This window comes from Notolabrus celidotus, chromosome 8 (genome assembly GCF_009762535.1).
Source record: "Notolabrus celidotus isolate fNotCel1 chromosome 8, fNotCel1.pri, whole genome shotgun sequence".
Taxonomy (NCBI): Eukaryota; Metazoa; Chordata; class Actinopteri; order Labriformes; family Labridae; genus Notolabrus; species Notolabrus celidotus.
In genome coordinates, this window is record NC_048279.1 from 22,980,716 (window position 1) to 23,008,442 (window position 27,727).

The following is a 27,727-nucleotide window of genomic DNA, read 5'->3' on the forward strand; positions in this document are numbered from 1 at the left end:
GCATTACATGAGGCTACATGGTATCCCTCATATACAATAGATATCCATGATAATACAGTCTCTACCTTTATTAACCTGCTTAAGTAAAGAACAGAGGCATCAGAGAGTGATGTAGAAGGGTTATAGATGGAGAGTTACAGTCAAAATGAATGTACCTGTGGATCAGGGGTATGTGGACCTGGAGCTTCCTCCATCTGTGTCTCTAAAGGCCAAGCAGAGGAGCAGGCTTCTGCAGGACTGACACCAGCTTCATGCAGGGTGGTCTGATAATAGATGTTCAATAAATCAGTTTAAAACCAAGCAAACCAGTGTGCAATTTGTGTTAGACTTATGGCATGCTGGCCACATACTTCAATCAATAATTTAATCGATCAATCTTTATGTGTATAATGCCAAATCACAACAAGCGTAATCTCAAGACGCTTTTACAAACATAGGAGGTTTAGACCACTCTATGTCAAAACTTCACTCTGTTCACTTCATCCATTTCAGAGCTCTCAATTTCACTATAATATTTAAAATCATAGAGATTAATCAAATTCATGTATTTTGATACCTTCATCTATTGAATACCTCAGCTTTGTAGTTGTCCCACATACCTTCATCCTCCATGGGCAGTCATCACCTCCATAATCATATGTTATCTCTTCTCCTTGTTGTATGTCATGAAGGGCAAACAAACATAAGTTGGGTTTCTCATTTAAATCAAGTTTTTTCATCCTACAATTTGGATGTCTGTGCTCATCGTTGACAAGCCGTCCAAACGATCCATCATCTCTGGAGGCGTCAATACTTTCAGGACAAAAGAGGAGAAATGGAAAAAATTAAAAACTGCGCTATCCAAATGAAAAGTCTTTCACTTGAGAAATATTTCAACAATTGATAGTTCAATATATTCACAATGCGGGACAATGTAAGGCTGTACCTGGCTTCAAGTCTCATGTTTTATCTAGGACACTCATTTATAAGATTTTCTTCATTGGAGTCAGCCAGGCAATAAAACATTTCGAACTAACAACTTTTTACATGTAGAAAGTAAAATAAGTGCCTAACTTTTGTGTATGTGCCAAGAAATAAGTTTAGTGTAGTTGAGTTTAGGGATAAATGATGTGGTGAAGCTCCAAATCTTACCACCATGTCTTCCCTCTCCATTTGAAAGAGAACATAAATGCCAAACATGCTGGGTGGTAAATGTTTCGTCTTCTGAGGGATTCAGCACCATCAATCAGGTCCCCTCTGTACTCTAGTACAAAATCTCCTTTGGAGAATGAGGCTAAGGCAAATACACCACGTCCTGTTGACCAATATAAACAAAAGACATTTTCAACAAGACAGAATACTATAAATGTTATTCTGCTGCAATATGTAGGCTAACAAAAACACATTTTTCAAATGAAAAGTGACAATCACGCTGTCATAATTTGACCTCCTTTGACAGCAACTTGTCATTTTGTTTATCTAATATAACCTGCAGATTATCAAAAGTGTTCCTGTATCATTATATTAAAGAGTACATCTATTAAGTAAGTAGTGTTTTAAAAATATTTCTAAGTACCAGCTCTGACATCATCTTACCTTTCACTGCATTGATGTGTTTGACCTCTAATTTGCTGGTTTTGTCAGTCTTCGAGCAAACATGCTGAAGGGCATCCTTGAGTGGAGTGACCCTGGGCGGCATCCTGAACTGCAAAAGAATGTTAGAAAAATTAGTAAGCTTTTGCCTCAGTTCAAGAAAAATTACAGTCAGCTTTATAACAAATCCCATTTATTTTAAAAATGTGTTACTATGCTTGGTTGCTTTAAAAAACAAACTTTCAAGATTTCTCATAATTCTGAAGTTGCCACTTCAGAAACACTTTAACATGATAGATTCAACTAAAACAGGGGGGACATGTTATTTAAAATAACATGTCCCCCCTGCGTAAATTGAATCTATCATGTTAAGCCTGTGGTGTCTCTGCAGGCTTAACATGATAGATTCAAGAAACGCAGGCTTAAAAATATCTACATGTCCACTTTGAAAAGCATATTTTTTCTTTTTCCCCCACGCTCTTGCTCCTTCAATGTCTGATCATTATTGCAAAACTTTTTTATTTCAATTATCTAAATCATTTTACAGCTGTGGAATTGAAATAATTAAGCAGAACCAGGACACACGTATGCAGAATGGCAATACCTTTTTTGATATTTAGATTGTTTTCTATCAATAAGTCTAATGTAAAAATGTCATGATAGCAAATATATTATAAATAAGAAAGCAAAACCATCATTAACATGATCAATTTTACCACAAACTCTCCAATGGTTGTGAATAAGGATCCCATTTTACCAGGAGAAATCCAAACAATATACCCTACATGTAAATTTTAGTTAGTTTCTGCAAAAAACATTGATGCTACACTTGCTAACTGGCTAGTAAGAATTAGCCTCTCTAGCTAATTAGTGCTAACAAGCTTGCATGCTGAGTAATAGGACGTAATTAATGTTATTAGAGGGTCAAGCTATCTATAAAATGTTATACAAATAATTATTAAACCAAATAATTAGCTTACCTTGTAGTTTAGGTAGCTCCTCTTCTTGTCTTCTTGCTGACATCCCCTTCAAATAGGCCAACTTGTTGATTGCTATCTCCAACATGCAAAATATTGTTGCCGATAAAATCCTTCTTCATGGGGACCAGGAAGTGGGCGGGAAAAACCATATTAGGAAGAAGTGTGTGTGAAGCGCAACGAGTGCAGTTACAGTTTCAAACTAAAGGGGGGGCTACTGAGCCCCGCTCACACACTCACACTAACTAGTTTACATGCCCTATGGGCCAAAGCCAAAAATCAGTCCAGCACCTTCAGAACAACTAGTACATTGATTTAAAATGGTTTCCCTTATGGGGACCTCATTTTTTGTCCCCATACCGCCAGAGGTCCCCATGACGTGACTGTGTAAACAGATCGTTGTCCCCATAAGGTGATAATTACCAACACACACGCACACACACACACACACACACACACACACACACACACACACACACACACACACACACACACTCACTCACAAGCATGCACAGTCCCTAGATAGCCTGAGGCCCCTCGGGCAGATGGACTCCCTTGACAAGCCCGCCTACGAGCATTGCAGCGTGCACAGAGATGAAGTGTATGTTACACACACACACACACACACACACACACACACACACACACACACACACACACACACACACACACACACACACACACACACACACACACACATGCACGTACGCATTTGTGAAAGTCTGTTCTGAGAACCATGATGCAAAACGACCAGAGACCATGACCTCACCATAAACAGCGGGGTGGGCATTGTAGTCATTGCAGTCCTGCTGTGACGTGGGCGCTTCAGTTTGATTTCTTCATAGTGACAGAAGCCAGAAAAGGTTGTGATTTTCACACAACTTCAGCTGTTGTCTAGTATTTGGGCAGGATGACAAAATGAGATAGTCTGTTTTTTCCATGAACATCTTTTTTGGGTACTAAATCATTCATTCATGACAAACTTATGAAAAAGTCATGCTAGTTTGATAGAAACCACCTCTGAGATGAAAACAAACACAAGCCATGTAATGACTCCTGGGGGGAAAGTGCTGCAGTAGAGCAACAGAGACAAGTCACATGACCTACACTCAGTATCTCTGTCTGATGCACTTCCACCTTGGATGGTGCAAAGGACAAATTCTACCATTTTTACTGCCAGCGTCAACCAGTAACTCCATTCTTCTTCGTCCCTCTGATCCTGGCTTGACTCTGGTTTCCCATTTCAGTTTTTAACTGGTGTTTTGGACAGTGTGTTGGGCACATGATCAACAGCTGGGATGACTTGGCGGAGCATTAGGAAATGTTTAGGCAAGGGGAACAGCTGCGAGTGAACAGGATGCGTCCGGTGTCAAACCACAAGACTGGGAAAATGTTTTTCATTTCATGTTCCAAATATTGGCACGTAATGACAATGATGCACCAACCGTCTGGCAGGATCTGAGAATAAGGGATGAAATTTGACATAACATCTTACCTGGTGACTTGTAAAACTTGGCAACTGATGCAGAGAGAGGGAGATACTGTAAGCATAGGAAAAACATAAATCACTAAGTAATCTGAGCTTCTGGTTTCAGCAGATTTTCCAGAGTATCACATGTTTCCATTTTAAAAAGCTTTCTGGGGAAGATTAACTTCATTTCCGGGTTGCTTTCCGGTCTCGGCTTGAAATCTGCCAATTGCTCATGCTGCAGTAAAAACGGCTTTGTAAAATGTCTAAGGGCTTATCACAGTTGTTTGTACAAGAGCTGCCCAAAGACTTAAATGGGTAGTAACTTTTTAGTTGAATTAGTGAAAATCTTGAAATTACAAATTGAATGTTCATACATGGAGCACACTATGACTGCAACAGGTAAAGCTTTCTGATTGGTTAGCTCTCCTCTCACCGGCAGTCAGAAGAAACACCGTCTTGCATCATGACTTCTCTTCTGGATCATCTTTATTTATTCCAATTCAGAAAACCTTCAAAAAGGGAACCAAAAGGGAAACGTAGTCCTCCTCCTCCTCCTGTGGTTCCCATCACAAAGCGGAACAAATGGCTGGATATTATCCCAACCAGAAAACAAGCAAAACAACTAAGGAATGAGTGTGTATGTGTGTGTGTTTGTGGATTTTGTCCCTCTTAAAATGCATCATCAGGAAACTGAGCCATCAAACACTAATCCCATATTTTTGATGATTCAGATAGCGTTGGCGTTAGCTGTTCCTAAATCTCCTCTCTCTGAATGCCTGCCTTTGAATCCTTATGTAATCCTGCATTGAGGCCAAGCTAGTTGGGACTCTTGGGTCAATTGGAATCCATGTTATGTTCATCACTTGTTAATATAGCAGAAGGGTTAGCTATAATACCCACTTAATCCTTTTCTTGATGCTGTCTTTTTTCCACTTTTGCAGTAAGGAGAGGTTATTGGATCTTTATGCTCTTTTCTTCATTTAAATTTCAATCAGTCCTCTCATCCCTTTTTTTTATTGCTGATACGCATACAGAGACATCTTTTCTTTTATAAAATGTAATTAATTTGAAAGATAAAGTGGTTAAAGCATTCACGAGGGCATAACCTACATTTTAAAATCAGAGGTAGTATGAAATTCTTCAGTGCACATCCAACCCTTGATAACTCTTCGCTCTAGGGCAGGGGTCTCAAACCGAAACTGGCTTGGGGCACGGCTGGTACAGTTATCTTAATGGAGGGTCACTTTAAAGTTCAAGTACTACCAGAACACACTGTATTTCTGAAGATTACTGTTGAAACCTGGAGTTCAGCTTCAAGTTGTGCATCACTACACCTGGACCTGTCCCTGCATTTATTCATTAATTAACATTAACTCACTCCCCACGTAGCTTGCTTGAACTGCAGCATCAGCATCCTTCTTGGCTTTGTGGTAAATACTTTGCTGAGATGTAAGAAGCTGCGTGGCCCACTGTTTCCTTCTGTCTCTCTGGTGTTAATCATACAGTTCTTCGAGTTTAGTCCAGTAATGACGCTTGAGAATATTTTCCTTCAATACGACAACCTTTTCTTTGCATATGAGGCAGGTGGCATTTTCACTACACTCCACAAACTAAAACTACAGTGTCCATCTTTCTTGAAACTGTTGGTGATCTCTATTCACTTCCACTCCCAAAAACTCCCAGAACCTTCCCGGGCACCTTTAGCCTTTGACCTCTGCTATTATGTTTTTTATGTTGTAACAGCAATGGAGAAGTCTAACAGGCATGAAACAACTACTTTTTCAAATTAAATATTAAGAAATATTGGGAGCTGGATTTCATAATATCTTTGACATTAGGGGCGAGCCAGAGGGAGCGGGGTGGGAGGTGGACATTGCCTGAGGGCTGGCAGTTTGAGACCCCTGCTCTAAAGCCTCATTTATTTCTGGTGCTGCTGCAACATTTGGTCCACATCTGTAAGCTTCCAGGAAACATGCAGAAACACCCAGAAATGATTGCAGAGCAGGGGCATACAGCTCCTTTCATATGCATATCAGACATAGAGCATAAATTATCCCTAAGACAGTCTCCTACCACATTACCTTCCTCCAAATATCTGTAAAAAAAACATGCATTCACCTGCATTTTGATTCTAGTTATTATTAAATATTATTTGGGTTATAGTTCAATAAATGTCTTTGCACCAGAATTATAATAATATTATTATCAAAAAATACAATTTCCTGCCATCCATATATTCATATTTAACGACTGGGTGAGCTCTTCAAACAATTGTGAAACTATTCAGCTTTATTATTATTTCAATACTTTAATTGGGTAGTCCTCCAATGCTGGCCAAGCCTCATAAAGTCTGAGTCTATTCACCCCTTTAAAGTTTACTATGACTTTTATTGGAGGTGATTAGTTATTCATCAGGGCTTTTATTGTTCATCGCAATGTTTCCTCAAGTGAAAATAAGATAAATTACAATTTTCCAGCCAATTAGCCATGAAATGATGTCTTTTGAAAATATACATGAGCAGAAAGTCATGCTGCCTTTAATGAATTAAAGCTGAAGAATCTGCTCAAACTGTGTCAAACAGCTGCAGAACAAATCTGATCTTCATTGCGCCATATATGTTTTTATTGCCCACGTCAACTTCAAATAAAGCTGTCTCTCATTTCCCCTCCTCCCTGCTGGTTCTCTGTAAAATATTGATCTGAATTAATAATAGATTTTAAGACTTAGTTGCGTCTGTGTCGGCCGTTAAAACTCAGAAACATTCTGCAGTGCTAAGGTCACCCTGCTTCTTACTGCTCCATCTCTTTACTCCTGTTCTTTTAAACTGTACGCATGCCTTCACTCCTCCTCTTTCTCCTTCTCCACCCCCTCTCCCTCTGCTACCTTTCTACTCTGACAAACAGGAAAGGCTGTAAATGTACATTTCCTGAGCTGCAACAGTGTGTGTGTGCGTGTGTGTGTGGTTTGTATGCCCATCTGGGATCTGATCTGGTTGGCAGAGGGCAGGAGGAAGATGCTGCCCCCATATCGGCTCTGCCAAGGACTGTGTTCTCAGTTCTTGGCGGGGACGCTGAGATCAGGGAGTTTTTTTCTGGAAAGTAATTAATAAGGAGGCTTGTCACAACTTGCGAAGGCTTAGCTTAGAGGTGATATGATCATACCAGGCTTGCAAACATTACATAACTGCACAGACATGTAGTGATTTAATGAGAATATATCAAGAAATATAGATACATTTTATGTTAAAAAAAAAAAAAAGGAAGCAAAGATGATCTTAGTGTTTGTGATGATGATCTGAAGATGTTTTAAGTTTTTAGCGAAGAGAGTTGAGAAGTTAATGAGTGTTGAGGCAGGACCGGTCGACCCCACAGTAACTTATAAGGATGGATAGAAGTGAGATAGATCTGTGCACTTATTGAGCTGTGGTTTCAATAGGTTTGGGACAGTCAGTTCTGACCTGCAAAACAGTGAGCACAGAACTGTCCTGTTCTAATTATATAGTGCTGTTTATTCCAATACAAACAACTAACACAGCATCTACAGGGTGAAATAAATAACTTGATGTTTGAAACTTTGATGCTGGAAAGCTTTGAAGTGGTAAACAGATTAGTGTCTAGTTAGATCACTGTGTTTTGATTGCAGATCTACACACACAAATCTCACATGATGCGCACAGTGATGCTGGACGTAATGATCCAGCAGCTCGAGCTCACCCTCCCTCTCTCTCTCTCTGAACTCACACTGAGATTGCCTCCTCTTATGCAATACTAGACGACGGCCTTCTGTTGGCAGACGGTTCTATTTTATTTTTTATTTTTGAGAAGGTCTGTGGTCACTCCCACAGAGCCAATAAAGGACACATTTGCGACTTGTGCAAACTTTTAAGTGGTGTATACATCACTGCAGTGCAGCTTTTATGGAGCTATAAATGTAAATTCAACCGCTGTCTTCTGCTCGAGTGAGGCTGCACACTGTGTGCCTATCTGTATGCAGACAAGTGTGCTTACATTAAGGCAGGAGCCGGTTTGATTTAGCACATAGATCAACATTTTTCTAGTCTAATACTGTATCTCAAAGTGACTCATTCACTTTTTACACCTTGGCTGAGAATGTGATTTAAATTCATCTGTGTACACAGCATATGTTTTTGTGTCAGCAGTGCTGCGTGGAGCAAATTACGCATCTGCTACTCACGGTTATTCAACCTTTATTATCAATACATAGTGCATTATGGAAGACTTGGAAATTTGGAATACCTTTCTATGACCTACAAAAGCAAACCAGACCATCAGCATAGAGCTTGATCATTTTCTATATTGTTATTTGATGTCTTAAACAGCTGCTAAAGGGAAGGTGTCACAGGAAGTGATTGACAGCACACTGCAAAAACAGTCCTTTTTATATGTTTTACATGACAGATGTTGTTGATGAGTGGTGTGTTTGAAAGTTAAAAGAAAGAAGGATGGGATCTTTCTCTGGCAGAAAATGCTGCTTGAAAATGTACAAAACTTGAGAAAGAGAGCAAAGAGATTGAGAGTACCACTTTGTCAACAAGGGGCGCCAAAACCAACCCCAAAGTTGATAGAAAAAAATGTTGTGACCTAGAATACAATTTAATCACGTGATGATACTTAAATGGATAGTTCCCTTTTTTTTTAAGTAGAATTATATGAGACTTGTTAATAGTAAGTGTATTACCCACAGGGGATCCCGGTCAGCTCAGCCCCTTTGTTGAGAAACTGGCACTGAAATTAGGCAAACAACCGCTGCAGATGGATAATTTTACCACTTAATTTTAGCTATTTTAAAAAAAGTTTAATATTGATGTTTTCAGATTGACACATTTAGTCTCTCAATATATTAATCTATTTATCTGGGAGAGGGACTTTGGCTACTTTTTTTAACTGCATCAGGGCGAAGCATCTTATTTACAATAGATTTTGCGGGTAGTGTTAATGTCTCTGCCACAGTATGTGGCTTTTATGATTTGGCTACGAGGTCAGATACTAAGTATAGCTTTGAGAGCTCTCGCAGACACCGTTGTAGTTTTTCTTTTCTCCACTGCCCATATTACGCTCTTCATCCGGGAGAGAATTTCGTCCAGGGCCCAGTTTGGAGTTTTCATTTTTCATTTTTCCTTTTTGAATATTTATCCATCGCTGTTGTACACCTACATCTTGTCACATACACCTCCCGCATACATCATTAATTCAATTGTCTTAAATTAACAAGGTCATTAGTGTGCTTTATTGCCACCCAGTGGGTGGGGAGCGCATGGACAAGTATTTAATTACTCCGCCAGTCACTACTCTGCAAGCACAGCCGCACTCTATGGCAAGTTATTTGCAGTATAGGAATAATACTTTTTTGGAATAATTAAGTGAAATTTGATAATGTCCCACGGCACACCTGACGATCTGTCACGGCAAACTAGTGTGCCAAGGCACAGTGGTTGAAAATCACTGGTCTACCTTGCCATCAGAAAGCCACTGTGTTTGGCACCGTTTTACACTTGCAACACCTGCTTTCTCAATCAAGGGGCAGTTCTGACCAGGAACTCCTGGATAGTACACTTAATATTAACAGGTACCTCGTACAACCACACTTCAAAATAAATAAAATAAAATCAATTTAACTAAGGACCCTTTGAGCCCCAGTAAACTTATTAGTTCAGTAGCTCATAACCACTTCGTGAAGACTGCAGTCGACTCTGTGTTAATCGTCTTAAGCAAGAAAGGAGTCAGATGTTTCTCTTTAAAATCTTTGACTTGAGATGAACCTCAGCTCATAAAAGCTGCTGTCAGCTGTCTGCAGATGATAGACGCGTCCTTGTAACATTCCTCTGTGACAGCATAGCAAAGAGATAAAGCATGAATAGAACACATATGAAACATACGTGACTCTCAAGAGGATTTGACATATGATATACCATAAGCTACTTGGTGTCACTCACTGACACCAAGCACATGCTGTGTTGATCCTATTACACTTGAACCTCCTCCCACAATGCCTCAGTCTTCCCAGATCTCAAACGCCTAATGATGATGGCAGTATGGGGTGTGTTTTACAATCCTATTTGCTCTTGTCAGCTGTTAATTGCCAGCAGGAATGTGTGCATGATCCCTGTTTTGACACGATATCAGTGAAACATTTAAATCAATGACAGGGGCGGAGGGTGTGTGTGTTCATTAAATATTCTTAACACAGTTTCTGCACATTTAAAGAAGCACAAACAATAGTTAATTTTGCTGCAGCAGCTTTAAGTAGACACATTTTTATGAGTTGAAAAGATATCAAGTACACACAGACTCAGAGTTTGACCCAGTAACACAACAGTAGTTGTGCTCTTTTCATGACTCTCTGTTCAACTGCATATGTGTGTGTCAAAACCGTGTCTGCTGTCTCTCTCCCATTCAGAGCAGCAGAGTGAAGAGGTGCTAAAGAAAGTCTGAAAACCTTAGTGATGTGTGTGTTTGTGTGTGAGGGAGACAGAGGGAGTAAGTTAGTCTGCACCCGAAAAGTCTCCTCGTATTGATTTTTCTACGCCTGGCATGTTTTCAAGCCAACTGATGCATTCCAGGAATTCAAGCCTCCATGAAAACACAATCAGGTGTGAAAAAATAACTCTCAGGGTAAAAAGAGTGAAACAAGGACAGTTTCTGAAATGTTTTAATGTTTGTGTTGAATTTGACCTAAAGAGTAAAGAAGTGTTTACTATTTATTTGCATCATTTGAGAAATGATGTTGCTATATGTAGCAAGAGAAGGTGCATTTCCTTATAATTTGAATTTAATTCATAGCACTTTATATGATGACACTTGGTGCGGCTGTGGCTCAGTGGGTAGAGTCGGTTGTCTATCAATCGTAAGGTTGGCGGTTTGATCCCAGCTCCGGCAGTCACATGCCGAAGTGTCCTTGAGCAAGACTCTGAACCCTAAATTGATCCTGCTGTTGTTCAGTGGTGTGTGAATGTCTACAAATGAGATTAACACTGATGGTTCCTTACATTAGCAGCCTCTACCATCAGTGAGTGAATGAGTATGAATGGGTGAATGAGACGAGTAATGTGTAAAAGCGCTTTGAGTAGTCAGACAGACTAGAAAAGCGCTATATAAGTACAGGTCCATTTACAAGTCCATTTAATTCATGTGCTGCTGCTGCTGCAGTTATTGTCCTCATCTGCTCAAGTCCTGTTAGATTAAGGTAGTAATCAAAGGTTGAAGTCTGTGTTACATTCAGCAGGATAAAAGCTACTTAGCTGGCTAAACAAGGTGACATGGTTTGGTCAGTAAAATGTCCATTCAGCAAAATATTATTAACTAAAGCAATAATAGCTGCTAAAAACATATTGTTTATGTTTATGTTTATTTAATTGCACAATTAAAAGAAAATACATACAAAAAAAATTGCAAAGATAAATAATATTTGGTTTGGAACACAGCGCCACCTGCTTCAAGAAGGATGGCCTCTCTACATGTGGAACACTATGTAACTGCTGAGCTAAACAGGCGCCCTGACACTGCTGCATTTTACAGCTCACAGGGGGAAAAGGGTTAAAACCAAAACATCACAGCACTTTGTCCTGTCCTTGTTATGTGTGAGAGGAAATAGCCTTTTGAAGATTTTAACTGACCACTGTGTTCAAATGGTGCTGAATATTATAACACCACTTTGTGTGTTCAATGCACTACATGTTCTCCTGCAGAGTTTTTGCCCTCTCTGTCAAACTGAGTGGCCCTCTAGCCTTTCTAAAAAAAACACAGATTAAACTGAAAGCCAAATCGAGTGATTCTGTTTGAAAAAACTGAGAATTCATGGAGAGATGCTTTCCTTTGAAGCGTCATACCATTTTTTAATCAGTATGACTTTCTTTCTACCCAACCCCCACAACGACACCACAAAAACAACCCTACACACCATGCTCATAAACAGATGGCATACAACATATATATCTCTGACTCATCAAGGGGGAACCACATGAGCATGTGCATGGACTGCTAACCCCGAGGCTAAGGAAGCTGTCAGAATGAGGGAAAACTGGCTCCCTGCAAGGCCACTCTTTGATGCTGGATCAATACTTTTCATATGAAAGCAGTATGTGTCTATCATCGGGCCTTCACTGACAGTTTCATCACATTCATCTCTGCAGAAGTTTGCTCTCCACCACATCCTCATCGTTCTCTTCAGTGCATCACACGAACACCAAGCTACTAAAGCTCTGATGATAGGGTTCATACTGTACCATATGTGACAGTCTATCAGAGGAGGAGCCATTTGACTCAATATGGTTCTATGCTTTATTCCTAGCAATACCCCCTTATCATACAGCGTGCAGGTGCCTCAAAGCTCAGCTCCTTAAATCTCAATCTATCTTGAGATGGCACTAGACCATTCTTCTCTCTGATATTGATTCTGATCCCTCAATCATCTTGAAACAAGCAGCTGTCCTCTTAAGGCACTACAGCTTCTGGGAAAGTCAACATTATGTGGCTTCTGATGAAGCCAGCGGTTGAACGTTAAAAGACTTCCTGCCAAGACTTCCTTTCCTGTGCATTAACACTTTGACTAGCAACTTAAGAAACAAGGATGGAGTCTTGAAGTTGAATGATGACGCAGTAGAGCAGATTTTCAGCAGCACCTGCATGCAGATATTTGTTCATAGTGTTTGATAAAAAGCAGAGATAGTGTCATATAACTGCCAGTGGTTACTGTGATTGCATTTCAACAGACTGTGTTCCCACCCTTGTCTTTTAATGGACTGTTTTCCTTGGTGCAACCAAGAAGCAACATTTGGTATTGAAAATTAGGCTGTGGAAGTGCTAAAACAATTTCAGTTCCTCAAGTGTCCACTAGAGGCTGGCTCCAAAGGCTTGGAGACCCAATTACACCAATAATAAAAGGCCTATTTTTACAGCAGAAATACATACAACATGATTACAAAAAGTGGGGGAGTAAATCTTGTCATCCATTCTGAAGAAAATAAGGCTATGAATTTTGCATCATTTGGGGTTTAGCTGACTTTACTGACAGGCGGGTGCATTACAGCTGTTAGAGCCGGAGGACTGCCTCAACTCTGTCTCTTTGCGTGTTTTAAAGTCAACCAAAAGTCAGGTTGAGTTCCCAATATTGTGACCACCATAGTTAGATGTCACAACTCCACTTGGAAACCATTGGGTGCCATTAGTGAGTGACGACCATGTTTTATGTAGTCTATTGGTAAAACCAAAGCCAACTGAAATGGTAAAAACAATATACTCTAAACCAAACCCTATCACTTGTAAAAATAAAAGTTTTACCTACAGCTTCTGCTTTTATATGCAGAGTCTAAAACTAGAGACTAGAGATACATACGTTTTATTATCTGCTGATACCATCTTAGTAAATCAGAAAACAACATATTATTTGTGGTATTTGGGCAGACATTTTGTTAGCTGTTTCCTAACAACCCAGTCTCCATTGACTGACGTACTTGCTGCAACCTAATTCCGCAGTTTAGGCTGTCTTGGAGGTTGATACTGATAGCAATGTTAGTATCGGAATACCTTTAAAAGAACCCCAGGTTTTGAAAAACAGACACATTTTCAAATACTTTTATATTTAGTTGTAATTCAAGTTAGTTACAATTTTTTCACCATCACATCTTGTAAAAGTGAACTATTTCATATGTGTTTTGTGGACAGGTTCGTGATGCTCAATGAGTTTGAGATAAGAGGAGAGAAGATCACTCTACATGACTGTTTTCTGGTTGGATAAATAAAATATGACATCCGGCAGCCCTCTGAGGCAGATTCATAGCTCCTTTGCACACTGAATCAGTGTAAATGAATGGCTTTTGTGCAGAGAGCATGGCCAGAACCGTGACCATGTTGTAGCGCTATGAGTAATTAGTAGAATTAGCAGGAATTGTTCCCTGTGCTCCTTCTTGCATTATGCTGTTTTCATAGTAATGGAATTAGAGTCTGACCTGAGTTTGAATACAGAACCAATAGGTCAAGCAGAACATTTTGAGACATAGGTGCTATTTTTAGTACATTTTTCAGTATATGGTATGATAGAGGTTAACAGTCATTCAAAGTTGTAGGTAAAAATAACCAAAATGTGATCCTGAGAGCTTATAATGAGGCTTTTTTTTCTTCTTTGACATGATCGGAGTTACAGTAACGGTTCGAATTATGTTTCTATCACTAAATGTCCCAATTATGAGATGTTGCAATATTTATCCTAGGTTCACTATAGCTTTTTAGAGCCTCTGTGTATACCTAAAGGACAGAGGAACAAAGAAAAGAGGGAGAAAGAGAAAAAGAAAGAGAGAGAGGAGGACAAACAATGAGCTCAGTGGGATGAAAGAGCATAAATAAAAACACAAGCTCATTCGTGTTTCAAAGAAGAACCTCAAGTTCAACTCAACTCACTCACTCCTCTGCTGCCTACAAGGTGACTTACAAGCAAAAAATCCTCCTCGAGATGAAGCCACACCGAAGCCAAGGCATCCCAGAAGACAATGTGCTAGATTCAGCTCCTTGTGAAAAACCCACATTGAGGCCAGAGCTATTTTTGAAATGCAAACCTCAAGCTGCAGACCCGTTTCTGTGCTTAATTCTGAGTCTCATTTGGTGAGTGTGCTATTCGTCAAGTCATGATGAATGTGCTCCACCTCCCTGATGGATACAAGCCATGACTTGAGTAGATTGTGCAGATTGCACCTCATATAGGGGGAGTGCGGTTCATTTCTCTGGACCTGGCAGTGCTCCGGTTGATTACACATGTCCTTGAACTGCGTTTGGACATGAAGCAGGTGGCATTTCTGAGCCAGGATATAACTTAGGAGGCTTTATTTCATCACAGTTCGGTCCTTTACTTGCATCCACACTGTAAAAAACGGAACAACTGCCTACACAGATAGCACACCCACCATACTGTTGCTATAAAACCTGAACATGTCATTCAAAAAGGCCCTTAAATAGATGAGCAACTAACCGAAGCAAAATACATCCCTCCCCTCCTCCTTCTATTTGCACCTGCGCCTCCTTACTACATGATTTATCTCTGTCAGAGGGGCAAGGACATCCATTGCAGCCTGCTGAAGGTCCAGTGTGGTAACGGTGGCAGCTGTAGATCACTGACTATCATGAACCTGAGTGACAGCTCACTCCGAGTGGCTGCTCTGATAGCGAGTGAGGTCCCAGGCCCTGCTGCGTCGTCCATCAAGCATCCTCTCAATCCCTGTATGCGCTCTCCATCAAGGCTGGGGCAAGGATGGAGGAGACAGGCTGTAAAAGATGGTGCCCACCCCCTCCTCTGTACGTCCTCTTAGCCCCCACAGTCATTCATTTTTATTGCCCGGGATGAGCGGAAAGTTAGCCGGCTCATTAATAAACTGCGTGCTGGAATTAGACGTCTGTGGAAGTTTTCCGGTGTCTGCTCTTCCTCTCTTTCATACGAACAATTTTCTCCCTTTAGTATGACATCCTTTAGGGAAATTTAAACATCAGCAGACAGGATAGTGAGGATGATGGAGAGAAAGCAACGGCAGAGATAAGTCTTTGTGCCAGCAAGCAGTTTTTAAGTTTGAATTTTTGCCAACTAACCAGTGCAAGCCTCTCAGTGCACCTGAAAAGATGTCTTGAGCAAACATTTCAATCATTGTTCAGTTTTTTTGGAGATGAAAGAAGCAACAGGGAAATAGCAAAAACATCACTGCTTTAAAGTGACACTTTATTTACTTCTCTAATTCTCTGTCTGCAGTTTGATCATATTATATAAGCGCAGCCCAGCTTCCTCTGCATCAATTCCAGTAGCAGCTCCTCCGCGCCTCAGGAGCAGAGAACGGGATCTCATTCCTGAAAGGGAAACCTAGACCTCCGCTCTCTCATTCCAAAGCACCATTAAAGTTTCAGCAGTGCTGTGGTGAGCTTGGCGAGGGGCTGTGATTGATACTGTCTGTGGGCTTTTTCAGGACCTTCTGCTGCAGACGAGGTGTTTGTGTAACAGGTTGTGCTGGAGCCAGAACGAGGCTCAAAGATACTGATAAGTCTCACAGGAGAAACGGCATGTGGTGATTAATTGCACTGGGTGTGGGACGCTGATTATTTGCTGCCTGTGTGTTTCATTGCATAAACACACAAGGGATGTTTGAGTCAGAACATGGCTGGCCTACTAGATAGTGTACCTGTTCTTGCTGATATGTTAGAATTCACTTTTGAATTTCCCCCAGAACTTCTGGCCCAGTTTGCTAAAAGGCTAGTTTTAAGGTACAGGTGAGACAGCAAGGACTTCTATTCAGGGCCTGTTAGCTTCCCCATCCTCAGTGTCAGTCACATCCAATCCTTTGACAACAGATGAACTCTGGTTAAAGTAAAACAACATATTTCATCAATAAAAACATATAGAATACATTTGTCTAAAGTCTGGGCATATCATTACATTGTTGTTATGTCACACCTGTCCTGTTTATGTCAGTAAGTCTCGGTTTTGAAAAACACTAACATTTCCAGGGAGTCCAATGTGTCCAATCTGTTGTGGGGAGTTTGTTTTGTTTTTGTGTGGGAGATAACTGTCAATCATCTTTTGCACAGCCCACTCAACATCTTTTACAATAACCACCTCACTCAGTTTGATTTATGCGTATAGCCCTGCCAAACAGAAAATGAAATAACTCTTGGGTGGCTTTGAGGCTATTTTATTTACAGTTCATTATTTGTATGTGGATGACAGTCAGTCTCAGATTTTGCTAAGGCTGTAGTGCTAGGAAAGCATACTGAATGCATACAATAAAACACATTTGAGGTCAGCCTTAACTAATGTACCCATTTGTCAACAGAATGGTTTTTTTAAAGCTTGGGATTCTTGTCACATGACTGTGCCACTTAGCCTTTTTGAAATCCCAAGACAAGTGTCAATTTATGAAAAAGTGACTGAATTACTAAATGAGTTACTGCATTAAAAAAGTGACTATTACTTGGGAACATAACTTTGGTGTTACTTCGTTTTGCTTCAATGACCCTTGCCTCTCATCTCACCAGTATTTTACGAGTTAGTTCTCTGAACTCAGCAGACTCAACAGTTGATGTAGGAAGCATTTCTTCAACAACATACCTTGGAACCAGTCTGTTTAGTCCTCTCTGGTTTACAGACTGTTGAGCTGGCAGTGATTTAAGATCAGGCCTTGGTTTGTTTGTATAAAGTGGCTCCTCCTTAGTCTGCCGAGCTAACATGAGCTGCACTGGGGTCAAAGCTGTCTGTGGCGCTGGGCACTGGCTTGGTGGGAACATGTTGTTTGGTAAATTGCTTCATGAGATTAGAAACATAGTTGTGGCAGTGTACTTTCTGCACACAGAAAGGTCAGCCTGATTGATCATCAGCCATTGTGTGTGTTTACTGCCTAAGATATTGCTTCTCCCTGGATGCTACTGTGCTGATGTAGGCGTAACCTCACCACCAAGTCAGATGATTAATTGTATGTAGTTGTTGGCTTTTTTGTATAGAGTAAAAAGTCATTCTAAGTTTCTGTAATAGTAATGGTGTTATTTAAGTTGAGGAGCAACTAAATACACTACTACTAAAGGAGTTAGAGTGACATTTCACATGACTATTAAAATGAACCAGATTTAAGGATAATCCAATACAATGAGATGACGTCCTTTTTCTTTAAATATATTTTTCTACCTTTATTACAAGAACAGAGAGATGGGATTTTTGGGGAGGAGAGAGTGGGAGATATCCCCCAGTAGACAGCTGAGGGTTGGACTTTTACCCGGAGCCAAGGACTGTAGTCTTTGTGTTGTGAGCGGTGCATGCTTTGACCTATAAGTCATTCTCTCTTATGGTTTCAAGTCTAATCGTTGTAACTCTCCAGTCTAATTATTTGTATTATTTATTCATGTCTGCAGTTTTTCACTTGTACGACATCTATATTGTAAGTCATCACTTGTATAGTAAAAAAATTAACTCTGATTGGCAGAACTGGCCTTCAGCCAATGGTCGATTGGAAAAGCTATAAACTGTGCATAATATCTGCATTGCTGCAGTGTTGTTGCCTCCATTTGACTGTCCTCTATTTGAAAAACATGTGGAGTTGTGCTGCCCTATGACCAGAGGCTGTTAGGACCAATTAGACATCCAGTTATTAAACAAAAGAACAGATCAATGAAATACACTGTCATACACTAAATGTTTGTGCATGTGAAACTTGTTGCCAATTATAAGGAAAAAATAGTTTGGGCTCTTTATTCCAAGTTGGCTTCAAGAGTGGTGAGTTCAGGGTTTATGCAGTTAGTATCACTGCTTTCACACAGGTCTTACTATTCCTCAGTAGAAAACTGAGCATAGTTAGTATAGTTTGAATTTTCAATCATAAACTATGTTTTCATACAGCACATAAGCCTTCATTTTATATTACCTCACAGGCTGTGATACATGATGTCATCAGTCCCTGTCCAGCTACATTCTTATTAGGACTTTCCGCCTCTTCTTCTTATCTATTTAAGTACACAGTGTTTAGTTTCATCTGATTTGTTCTTATACCCATGTGCCTCTACTACATGTGGTCATCTTTATTTCAAGCATACTTTTGTTTTGTTTCAGACATAAAAAGGAGAGAATCGTGAATGTGTGGGTCTTCATCTTGAAGAACTCACTGTGCATGAAAATCCAGTACATGGGAGTCAGTGTGTAGGAGTCGCTCTACATAATGTTTTAGTTTTATATTTAGTCGTTTAGTGTAGTCTTACTGGGAGTAAAAACTGAGTCGATAGTGTAATCCATTCATGTTTCAGCTCTCTGAATAAAGCTGGCTGAGGTTTAAAGGCAGAACAAGATTGTAATATTATCACATTTTGAGAGGAGTAGATATCTGTTCTCAGAGATGGTTTATGAATAACCTGTGTGCATTTTTAACACTATTCACAATGCTATTCTCTTGAGTTTAGTTCAACAGAAAAAAAAAATTTAGTCACACATGGCATCAATAGAGAGGGATTAAGCATTGCGGAGATTCAACGGTAGCTACATATCAATATCCTTCTTCATAGTCATTTTCATTAAGTGGTAAATGTGTCACAGAGAGGCATGGCGATGAAATCCATTAGGAAAAGAAGATGCAATTTATTTGGGGCTGATTCGCTTGTAGCTAATCCATCAACACAGAGAAAATAGGTCAGTGATCGAAGCCAAGCAGGGACTGTGCCCAGAAGAGGACAGATGCAATGGAGCCAATACACACAGAAAGAAACACAGGGCTTTTCACAGGATCCCAGTAGAGAATTCCTATAAACACATACGCAGACGATGTTATTGAGTTTATCCATAATGTCACTGACAGGGCGCATGAAAGAAAACCTGGCCACTCCAGAGTGACCTGTGCATGCCTTTGCATCTGCTTGCCTATTAGTTAAGAAAATGGGGTAGAGGTGCAGTAATCTGGGGTGCCATTATCCCCCTCCAGATGACCTCAGTCTCAGCGATACTCACTAGGAATATGGAGTTGTAGACTGCACGCTTGCCTTGCAATCCCACAACCTCTAACTCCTCTAGAGGTTCTACTATTACCTCATTCACCTGCAGCGGCTCATGGTTCTGTGCCTGCCATAACACTGATGTTGAACATTGAACTGTTTCCTTTCCATGGTGTTATTTTCCCTTTTCCTTTGCAGTGATCAATAATACATTTTACAAAACTCCCACTGATGTTAGATGTTTTAATTTTAGTTGTTTTGTAGACTTGATGTTCTTGATCTGTTTCTTTCTCTGTCCCTCTCTCCTCCTTCTCTCTCACACTTTCTGCATAAGTAAAGTTATCTAAAGCTATTGATGTTGCTAATGTGTCATGTATTTTTTATTTGCCTGTGTTTCTGCCTTGTGATTTTTGCTGTTGTTGTTGTTTTTCTTTTTATTTCCATGTGTGGTGATGCTTTCTAACCCCAGTTCATTCTGTTATGGCACCACTACAGTCCAGGATGACGCTGCCCCAGGTACCCAGGAGTACATTATGTTACGGCAGGACTCCATCCACTCTGCGGATATAAGGAGTAAAGGGTCCCCCTTTCGTGCTAAGTGTCACGAAATCTTCTGCTGCCCGCTGAAGCAAGCCGTCCTCAAAGAGAACTCAGAGCCCGAAGGTTTGTTTCGCACCCCATCCTTGTTTTCTGATTTGCTGATGCTCCTCCGTATTCCTCCTTTCCTGCCCACTCCTGTCTTGTTTTCTCCCCTCTCTCATATTCTGTGTGAACTGATAGTTCTCCTCCCCCTTCAAACTAACTTCTCTTTCATTCCTGTCCCATTTTTTAGAGAGCAGCTGGTGTGTTTGTGCATGGAAGTGTGTACGTGTGTGTGCGTGCAAGTGTAAAAGTGAATGCTCAGGGCATGTTTGCTTGCAGAGAACCCGCAGGAGGGCATCTCTCCCTGGACCCCCTCTGCTCCCCTCTGGTGTGGTGTGTTTGTACGAGTGTGCTTGTCTGCACACCCCTTATGTTGGACTGAGGAGCATAGCATCTGTAGCTGCTGCCCCTCCCTCCCTCTCCTAAACCATTAACTCGGTCATCACTGCCCTGAGGCTCATGCACAGACCAAAACAAAGTGCAAAAAGAAAAGGGGGTTATAGATGGAGGCAGCTGCCGCCCTAATGAGTTCAATGACTCGGCAATTTCACTGTGTGTGCTTCCACCTCAACTGGCCTCTTGGAGGGAAAAAAAGACCCTCTTTTATCTCTGCTGTCCTCAAGCCTATGTGAGATTGAACGTTTCATATTCATGACTAAACAGCGATCTACTCAGCTGCAGACTGCAAGTCAGCAATCCCCCTCCTCCCTCCCCAAACCCGTCTCCCGTCTTGTTCCCATTGCTTCCTTTGCTTCTGCCTGTGGCTCTATGGTCTCTGTGGTTGCAGCCTACCTCCTTTATTCCAGTTTTCCTTCCATACCTGTCTAATACTGCACCTCTTCTGCAACCTTGTTCCATCTTTTTCCCTACTTCTACTACCTTTTCCTTCTCTGGTGCTTGCTGCAGCATGAGGATATGCCAGCACACTGTATATGTTATCCGCCTTTGTACAGTCAGGACATGCAGTAAAGTGCATAAAAAACCCCCTAATGCATGCTACCATACCCTGCGCTGTCTGGCACTCAGGCTGTCTGACTGCCTCATTTATCATCCCCCTCCCTATAGAGTGCTAAGATTGTAGAAATTGCTTTTCCTTTGCAGACTTCCTGATAGGTAAGATATGAATTATCTCACTATTGACATCTTGTCCGCAATGTGTTGCTTTGTCTCCCGTCGGATCCACAATGGGGCCATATTCAGTGTCTGTTTCCGACACTTGGATATCAGTTAACCTGTTGAAGGGTGTCTGTGTAGCCGCACTTATCCTTGCGGGGGTAGAGAGATAAAGACGTGGAATACTAGCGGCGGTCTGGCTCCAGAAGTACAGATGTATTATTCAGTTTGGCTGCAGCTCCAGTCGGACGTGACTGAATTTACAAAGGAAGGAGGAGAGACTTCTGCTGTTACGTAAGCTGTTCACAAGGAGGACGTCATTAATGCTGACGTATGATGTGGATGGGAACTGTTTGTAGCGTGCTGCACACATGCTTTTACAGACACACAGAAGCGCAGCAGCAACACAGATCTGCCTGCTAATGTTAGTCCATTCAGAGATGCATTCATTAGAATAATGTAAAAATGTTTTTAACTTGAAAAACAAGACAGTTGTTTGGGTTAAAGATCTGAGTGGGGGAAAATTGTTACTATGGCAACAGCCTCCCAACTGCTTTATGTTGTACTTATTAAATATTTTCATAGGAGTTTTATTGATGCTACTTTGCAGAGCATTTAGGTCAAACAGAGTTTGACTGTTTGGTCATGCACTCTGGTATTACTTTATTGATCCCCGTGGGGAAAATCAGTATTTAGGGATGTAGGATATGTTACTTTTATTTCTGAGCCAATACCGTTAACAAATAATAACCTTATCCGGATGGCAGATACTAATAAGATCATAGATGCTTTTTTTTTTTTTTTTTTTTACATTTTTGTATCTTAAATGTGTAGCGTATGCACACCTGAGGGTAAGAAAGGCTAAGATTTAATGAAAAAATATGCATATACCAGTGTATAATTATTCTTCATTTCCCAATTCTAATTAAAATCACTAATGTTAACATGCAAAAAACAGAGAGAAGAAATCTGACTCTCCAACTGTACTTTTTAGATCACTGACTTTTTTCATGTTGCAGTCTTCAACTGGTGCTGATTTAACTAATTGGTTAAAGCTTGTGCCCCATGCACATATGGCATAGTCCATCCTGCAGCGGTCGCTTGTTCAACTACTGGCCATGGCCCTTTGCTGCATGTCATCGTCCGCTCTCTGTTCCCCATGTTCCTGCTCCCCTCTTCAGTTGTCCTATCCAACAGAGGCAAAAATGGACAAAAAATGACTTTTAAAAAAGTCTTTGTCCAGCCAGTGGGCTACCAAGGTAAGCACAATCAGTGGACTAATGCCAGAAGTCCATATGTCTATGGTAAAACTTATAACACTGATGTTGTTGTCTATCAGACTTTGAAGGCTGATTTATACTGCTGCGTCGAATCCACGGCGTAGCCTACGCAGAGGCCTATACACGTAGCTGACATGCACCTCCTCCAAAATGTAACTACCAGTAGAATCGACGAGGACCGCAAGCCCTGTGATTGGTCCGCTCGGCTGCATTGTATTTCCTGCATTTACAGCACTTCCGGGATCCTGGACATCGGCCGCACATCAGCGGCGTATTTCATCCCACCCTTCTCTATTCTTTCCTGTAATCATGTCTGTATGATAAACAGCAACATGTATCAGCTGTAGATTAACATAACACGCTCTGAATCGCTGTGGAAAAGTAAACAGAGATTGTAGCGGGGCCGAAAGCAGGCGACCGGCCATCAGAGAAACCACACTTCCCTCAAGCATTTCGGCAGAGAATTGCTGGGCGTCATGGACACAACGGCGCACAAGTATGTAGTGCTCATGTCCGCGTCAGCCACTGCTGCTTAGGGGAGGTGCAGAAGTATAAATTAGCCTTGAATGTGTGTAGAGATCACATCATGTATCTGCAAAGTAGAGGGTGCTGTTTCAAATAAGCAATTAGCTGGGGAAATTCTTGATCTTCTACCGTGGGGAAAGACTGGTCATCAAGAGTAATAAATTAAGTGATTTAACATTAATTGTACAGGTTGATTGATATCTGTTTTCAATGGCAGATGCTGATAGATAGAGAGCAGGTTGGCCTATGGTCAACATATAATGCTGATATCATGTTGTTGTTTTTTTGCTTTGATGAAAAAAATATTGGTCAATTAATCGGTCCATCTCTAAGTAATTGCTTTAGCTTTTGGTTGTTTCTGGTTAACTTTTTGCAGTTGCCAGATTTCCGTTGAATCAGCGTTACGACACTTGTTTTGGTGCTAATGCTAATAAAGGAGACTCTTCAGGTGTCTCAAAAGATGTTGTGCTAAAAGTTGAGTTTTTCCTCTCTCTTCCAAATACTAGTGGCGCATGTTTTGTAAGTTGCAATAACGTTATTCTCTTCGACAACAGTTATGAACACACCCAGCGATGACACCATTTTCAATCATTAGCTTGTTACGTCAGCTTGTTAGTAGTATGAAGATGAAAGCAATTTTGATCTGTTATTTTTATCCAATCAGATTGTATCATCAGGTTAATACATGCTTCCTATTCTTTGTTGATAAGTTACCGGACTGATAAACATTGGGCATCCCTAAATTGATGACAGTTTATGGCAGCTTTGTGTGGTAGAGGTTTTATTCATATTTTATCAGTTGAGATGTGTGGGTGTGTTTGCTTCAGGTGCAGATGTTAAGGTTACCTGTAATGAGGCTTTGATAGAGTCACTTATCTGCAGTATCATTTCCTCTGAGTCTTATTCTTCTCAAGCACGACTCAGCACTTCACCGAGGCGACCGTTACACAGACTAAGATATTGGTTACACAAGTCATAGGAGCCATGCTTGTCAGATCAGCACTTCAGCAGCAGCACATGGGCTTGGACTGTAGCACCCTGGAGGACAAGCTCAAATCATATCAGTTCATCCATGCGGGTGAGAAAGAATCCTCAGCAGAGGGAGCTGCTACCCTGAAAACATCCACGTGTTCATATTATTGTTAAGAAGAAACAACTGACAGATGTAGTAGGCTTTGTTAGATCACACACTTGAAGTAATGAATTTATTTCTGTAGAGCTGCAGGGAGCGTGAGAAAACAGACAGAGTGCACTGGACTTGCTTCCCCCATCCTCAGGCCTGATGTCAATCAGACACTTTTCTCTCTATCTCATGCTCTCTTCGGCTCAATCCGTGTCACCGCCTCTCCACTCCTCTTCTTTCTCAAATCATTCTCTCCCAGGCTGCCTCTCCTTCTCTGTTTGGCACCGTGTTCTGTTTCTCCTCAGCAAAAATAAAAGACGGTGCCTGAGGGGACCGATCCGTGTAAATATCCCATCCATAATTCAGACGACTGAGAGACATTGTGTTTATAGTTCCAGGCTAGGCGATATATACACAGACAGACAGAGAGATATCCAAGGATGAGGCATGAGGAGGATGTGTATGTTTCATTTAGGTTAGATAAACACAAGGAGTGAGTGTTTTTCTCAGGCAGTCTCATGCATTTCAGCCCCATGGTTGAATCAAAATCATCACTTTTAATAAGAAGTTTTTCCCTTTCTCTGCGCTGACTTGAAGTCCGGGCAGTCTGTGACATAAAGAGAGTTTTCCCTTGTGTCAGCTGGATTTAGATTAAAGGAGACGACTTAGACATTTGACTGCATCACAGAATTAAAATTTCACAGACTGTCTGCTCTTGATTTGCACAATTGCCCATTTTCAGAAAACTATCGGAAGTCACTTATCCCTTCAGCTTTCTTCTCCGACAAGTATCCTCATCCCTTCTGATTCCCTTTCCCTCTCTGTAACACACAGGCACATGCTCATCGTCTTTAGGCCTCATACACTACTCTGCCACTCTCTTTACTTTTTTGGTATTACAGTCACTATACCTTCAGGATTCATGCACAAAAGGGAAATGACTGGGCTGTTAACACGGTCAAGGATGAAAGTCAAAATCTAAAATTAGCCTTTTCTGAGTCTAGTATTTGACGTTTTAACTCAAATGACCACTGTGCTTTTTAAGGCAGCCATACGAAGTGACTAATTAAACCTTCTGATCTTTTGGTAAAGTGTGTAATACACTGAGTTAGGCTGACTTCTAAGTCTCTATAAGTAGCCTTTGGTTTCAAATTATTCCACTACTGCTTGCTTAAAGTAGCTTGATGCTGGCAAACTATCATAAAGATCAGTGTACTGCTATTCATTCATGATATTTAGGTTTTTGTCAGGAGGGCAAGACTTATTTTGAAAGCTTTTAATTAAAGGACCATTATAGGTGTGATTTTTAACAGAGCAGGCTGAAGGCAAAGAAGTTCTATATACGAAAAGTTAAACCAAGCCAATGTAAAGTTGTGGTGTAAAAAAAAGAACGTCATGAGCTTGAGGAAATCACAGCCATAAATGATCATGTAACACCAACTCAGAGCTGTGGGATGCAATGGAAAGACACCAGCACCTGAGTTGCTTAACATTCAGGATGCGATCTGGTTCTTCTTGGACCTTATTGACAAAATAACTCATCTACTGCCCACTTGGCCAAGAAAATGTAAGCACAAGTGCAAGAGTAATGACTAGCAGTACCATCCATTTCCCACACCCAATGTAAAATGCATGGCGGTGATTCACCACAGCGTTGACACATTGCAATTACATTTCAGGGGGGGCTATGTGGCTCTTTATAACAGAGTATCCCATTGCAGTGTCTCACTGAGTCCTGCAAACTGCTGCAATGTTGACAAGAGACAAACACGCAGCCTGAGGATGCACTCGTGCTCCAATAACAGCATGTTTAACTTTTATTCTTTCTGCATGAAAGCAACAACTCTGTTTGTCCTAGTCTATACATAAATAGATGGAGCATGAATAAATAATGTGTGTGATTATGTGATTTGGTGCCTGGAGAGAGAGAGAGGGCTGGCAGGAGAGTGTCAATGTCACATCAGTCAGTTTGGTTGTGCTAACCTGACCTCTCTGTTTCCCTGGAGGAGAATAGTTGTGCAGTTTATGTCAAATTGTTGTTTTAGCATGTGACTGAACTCCTAACTAGACTGACAGTACCGCTATGAGCTTTATTCGATTGTAACAACTAATAATAAAAAATAATCTAAGCTGGAGTGAGACAAAATTTATGTCAGTAATCCAGCAGGTGTTAAATGACCTGTGTTTTGACAGCTTAATCCAATTCCAATCCAAGCCCTTTTAGATGGATGTGACCATCAGACAGCTCAAATGAATACAACCTTAACTCATCTGTGTCTGCACTCATTGACTGAAAACAATGGATAAGCAGATCAAAATTCTAAGGGCCAGCTGTTGCAAAAGTAAAAGCTCATATTAGTACAGAAAATATTTTTTCTTCACTTCTAAATGCTGTAGGCAGCAGAACAGTTAGTGGAACTGAAACAGAGCTATAACAATGGCTTGCAGTATGGGCAACTTCCGGACTTATTAAATATGAAGCCAATGCGGAGGTGTGAAAAACTGCAGTTCATCTAGCGTCCACTAAAGGCTGGTTGCAGAAACACCAGAAACCACATACACACCCATTCAAAAAGGACAATCTTTACAGCAAAAATAAACATGTTTACAGACTGGTTCAAAAACTGTTTTGGTCTGATTCACTCATTTCTCTTTCAGCACACTGTTCAATTTTTTAAATAATGATAATAATAATTTCAAGATATTAAAGGTGACATATCATGCAAAATTGACTTTTTAATGATTCTTTACCTGAAATATGTTTCCCTGGCATGTCTACAAACCCCCCGAGAATGAAAAAAATCCATTCTGCCCCTGTTTTGATTTCTACACCTTTCTGTAAATGTGTGTGAAACGAGCCGTTTCAGACTTCCGTGTTTTTGTTACGTAACAACAATATCCGGTCTGTCACGGAGTCAGAGCTCGGAGCTTCTTCAGCCCATAGACTGTATAAAATAATACTGAATCCGTCCCCCGTTTTTCATTACCTGCACAAATGTGTGCTAACAAGGAGCTTAGGAGGGAGGCATGCTAGTTGTAGGCTGTCTTAATAAACACAAAGGTCGGTTTTACTCCCCACGTCTGCAGATTTGAAGATCTAGTGGATGATTTTTATTTATCATGGATAAGTGCTAGCGCTAGTTAGCATAGCTACATAGCTACATGTAGTAGCTGTAGCTGTGTACCAAGACACACGTCAACATACTGACAAATAAAACAACAAGAAACACAGAATCTGTGACCAATCCTTCAGAAAAGGTCCCGCTGCCTTTCTGGTAGAGGTCGGTTTTACTCCCCACGTCTGCAGATTTGAAGATCTAGTGGATGATTTTTATTTATCATGGATAAGTGCTAGCGCTAATTGGCATAGCCACATAGCTACATGTTCTTAGCTGTAGCTGTGTACCAAGACACACGTCGACATACTGACAAATAAAACAACAAGAAACACTAAATCTGTGACCAATCCTTCATAAAAGGTCCTGCTGCCTTTCTGGCAGAGGTCGGTTTTACTCCCCACGTCTGCAGATTTGAAGATCTAGTGGATGATTTTTATTTATCATGGATAAGT

At 40.7% G+C, this 27,727-nt stretch overlaps 1 protein-coding gene across 1 annotated transcript in view; it reads left to right on the forward strand.

The window, feature by feature from the left end:
* Positions 1-27,727, forward strand: part of fgf13a (fibroblast growth factor 13a) — a 131,710-nt gene that overhangs the window by 51,581 nt on the left and 52,402 nt on the right. The window contains exon 3 of the mRNA XM_034689976.1: positions 19,969-20,136. Within this exon, the coding sequence (XP_034545867.1) occupies positions 19,969-20,136 (168 nt within the window). The remainder of the gene's footprint in view (positions 1-19,968; positions 20,137-27,727) is intronic.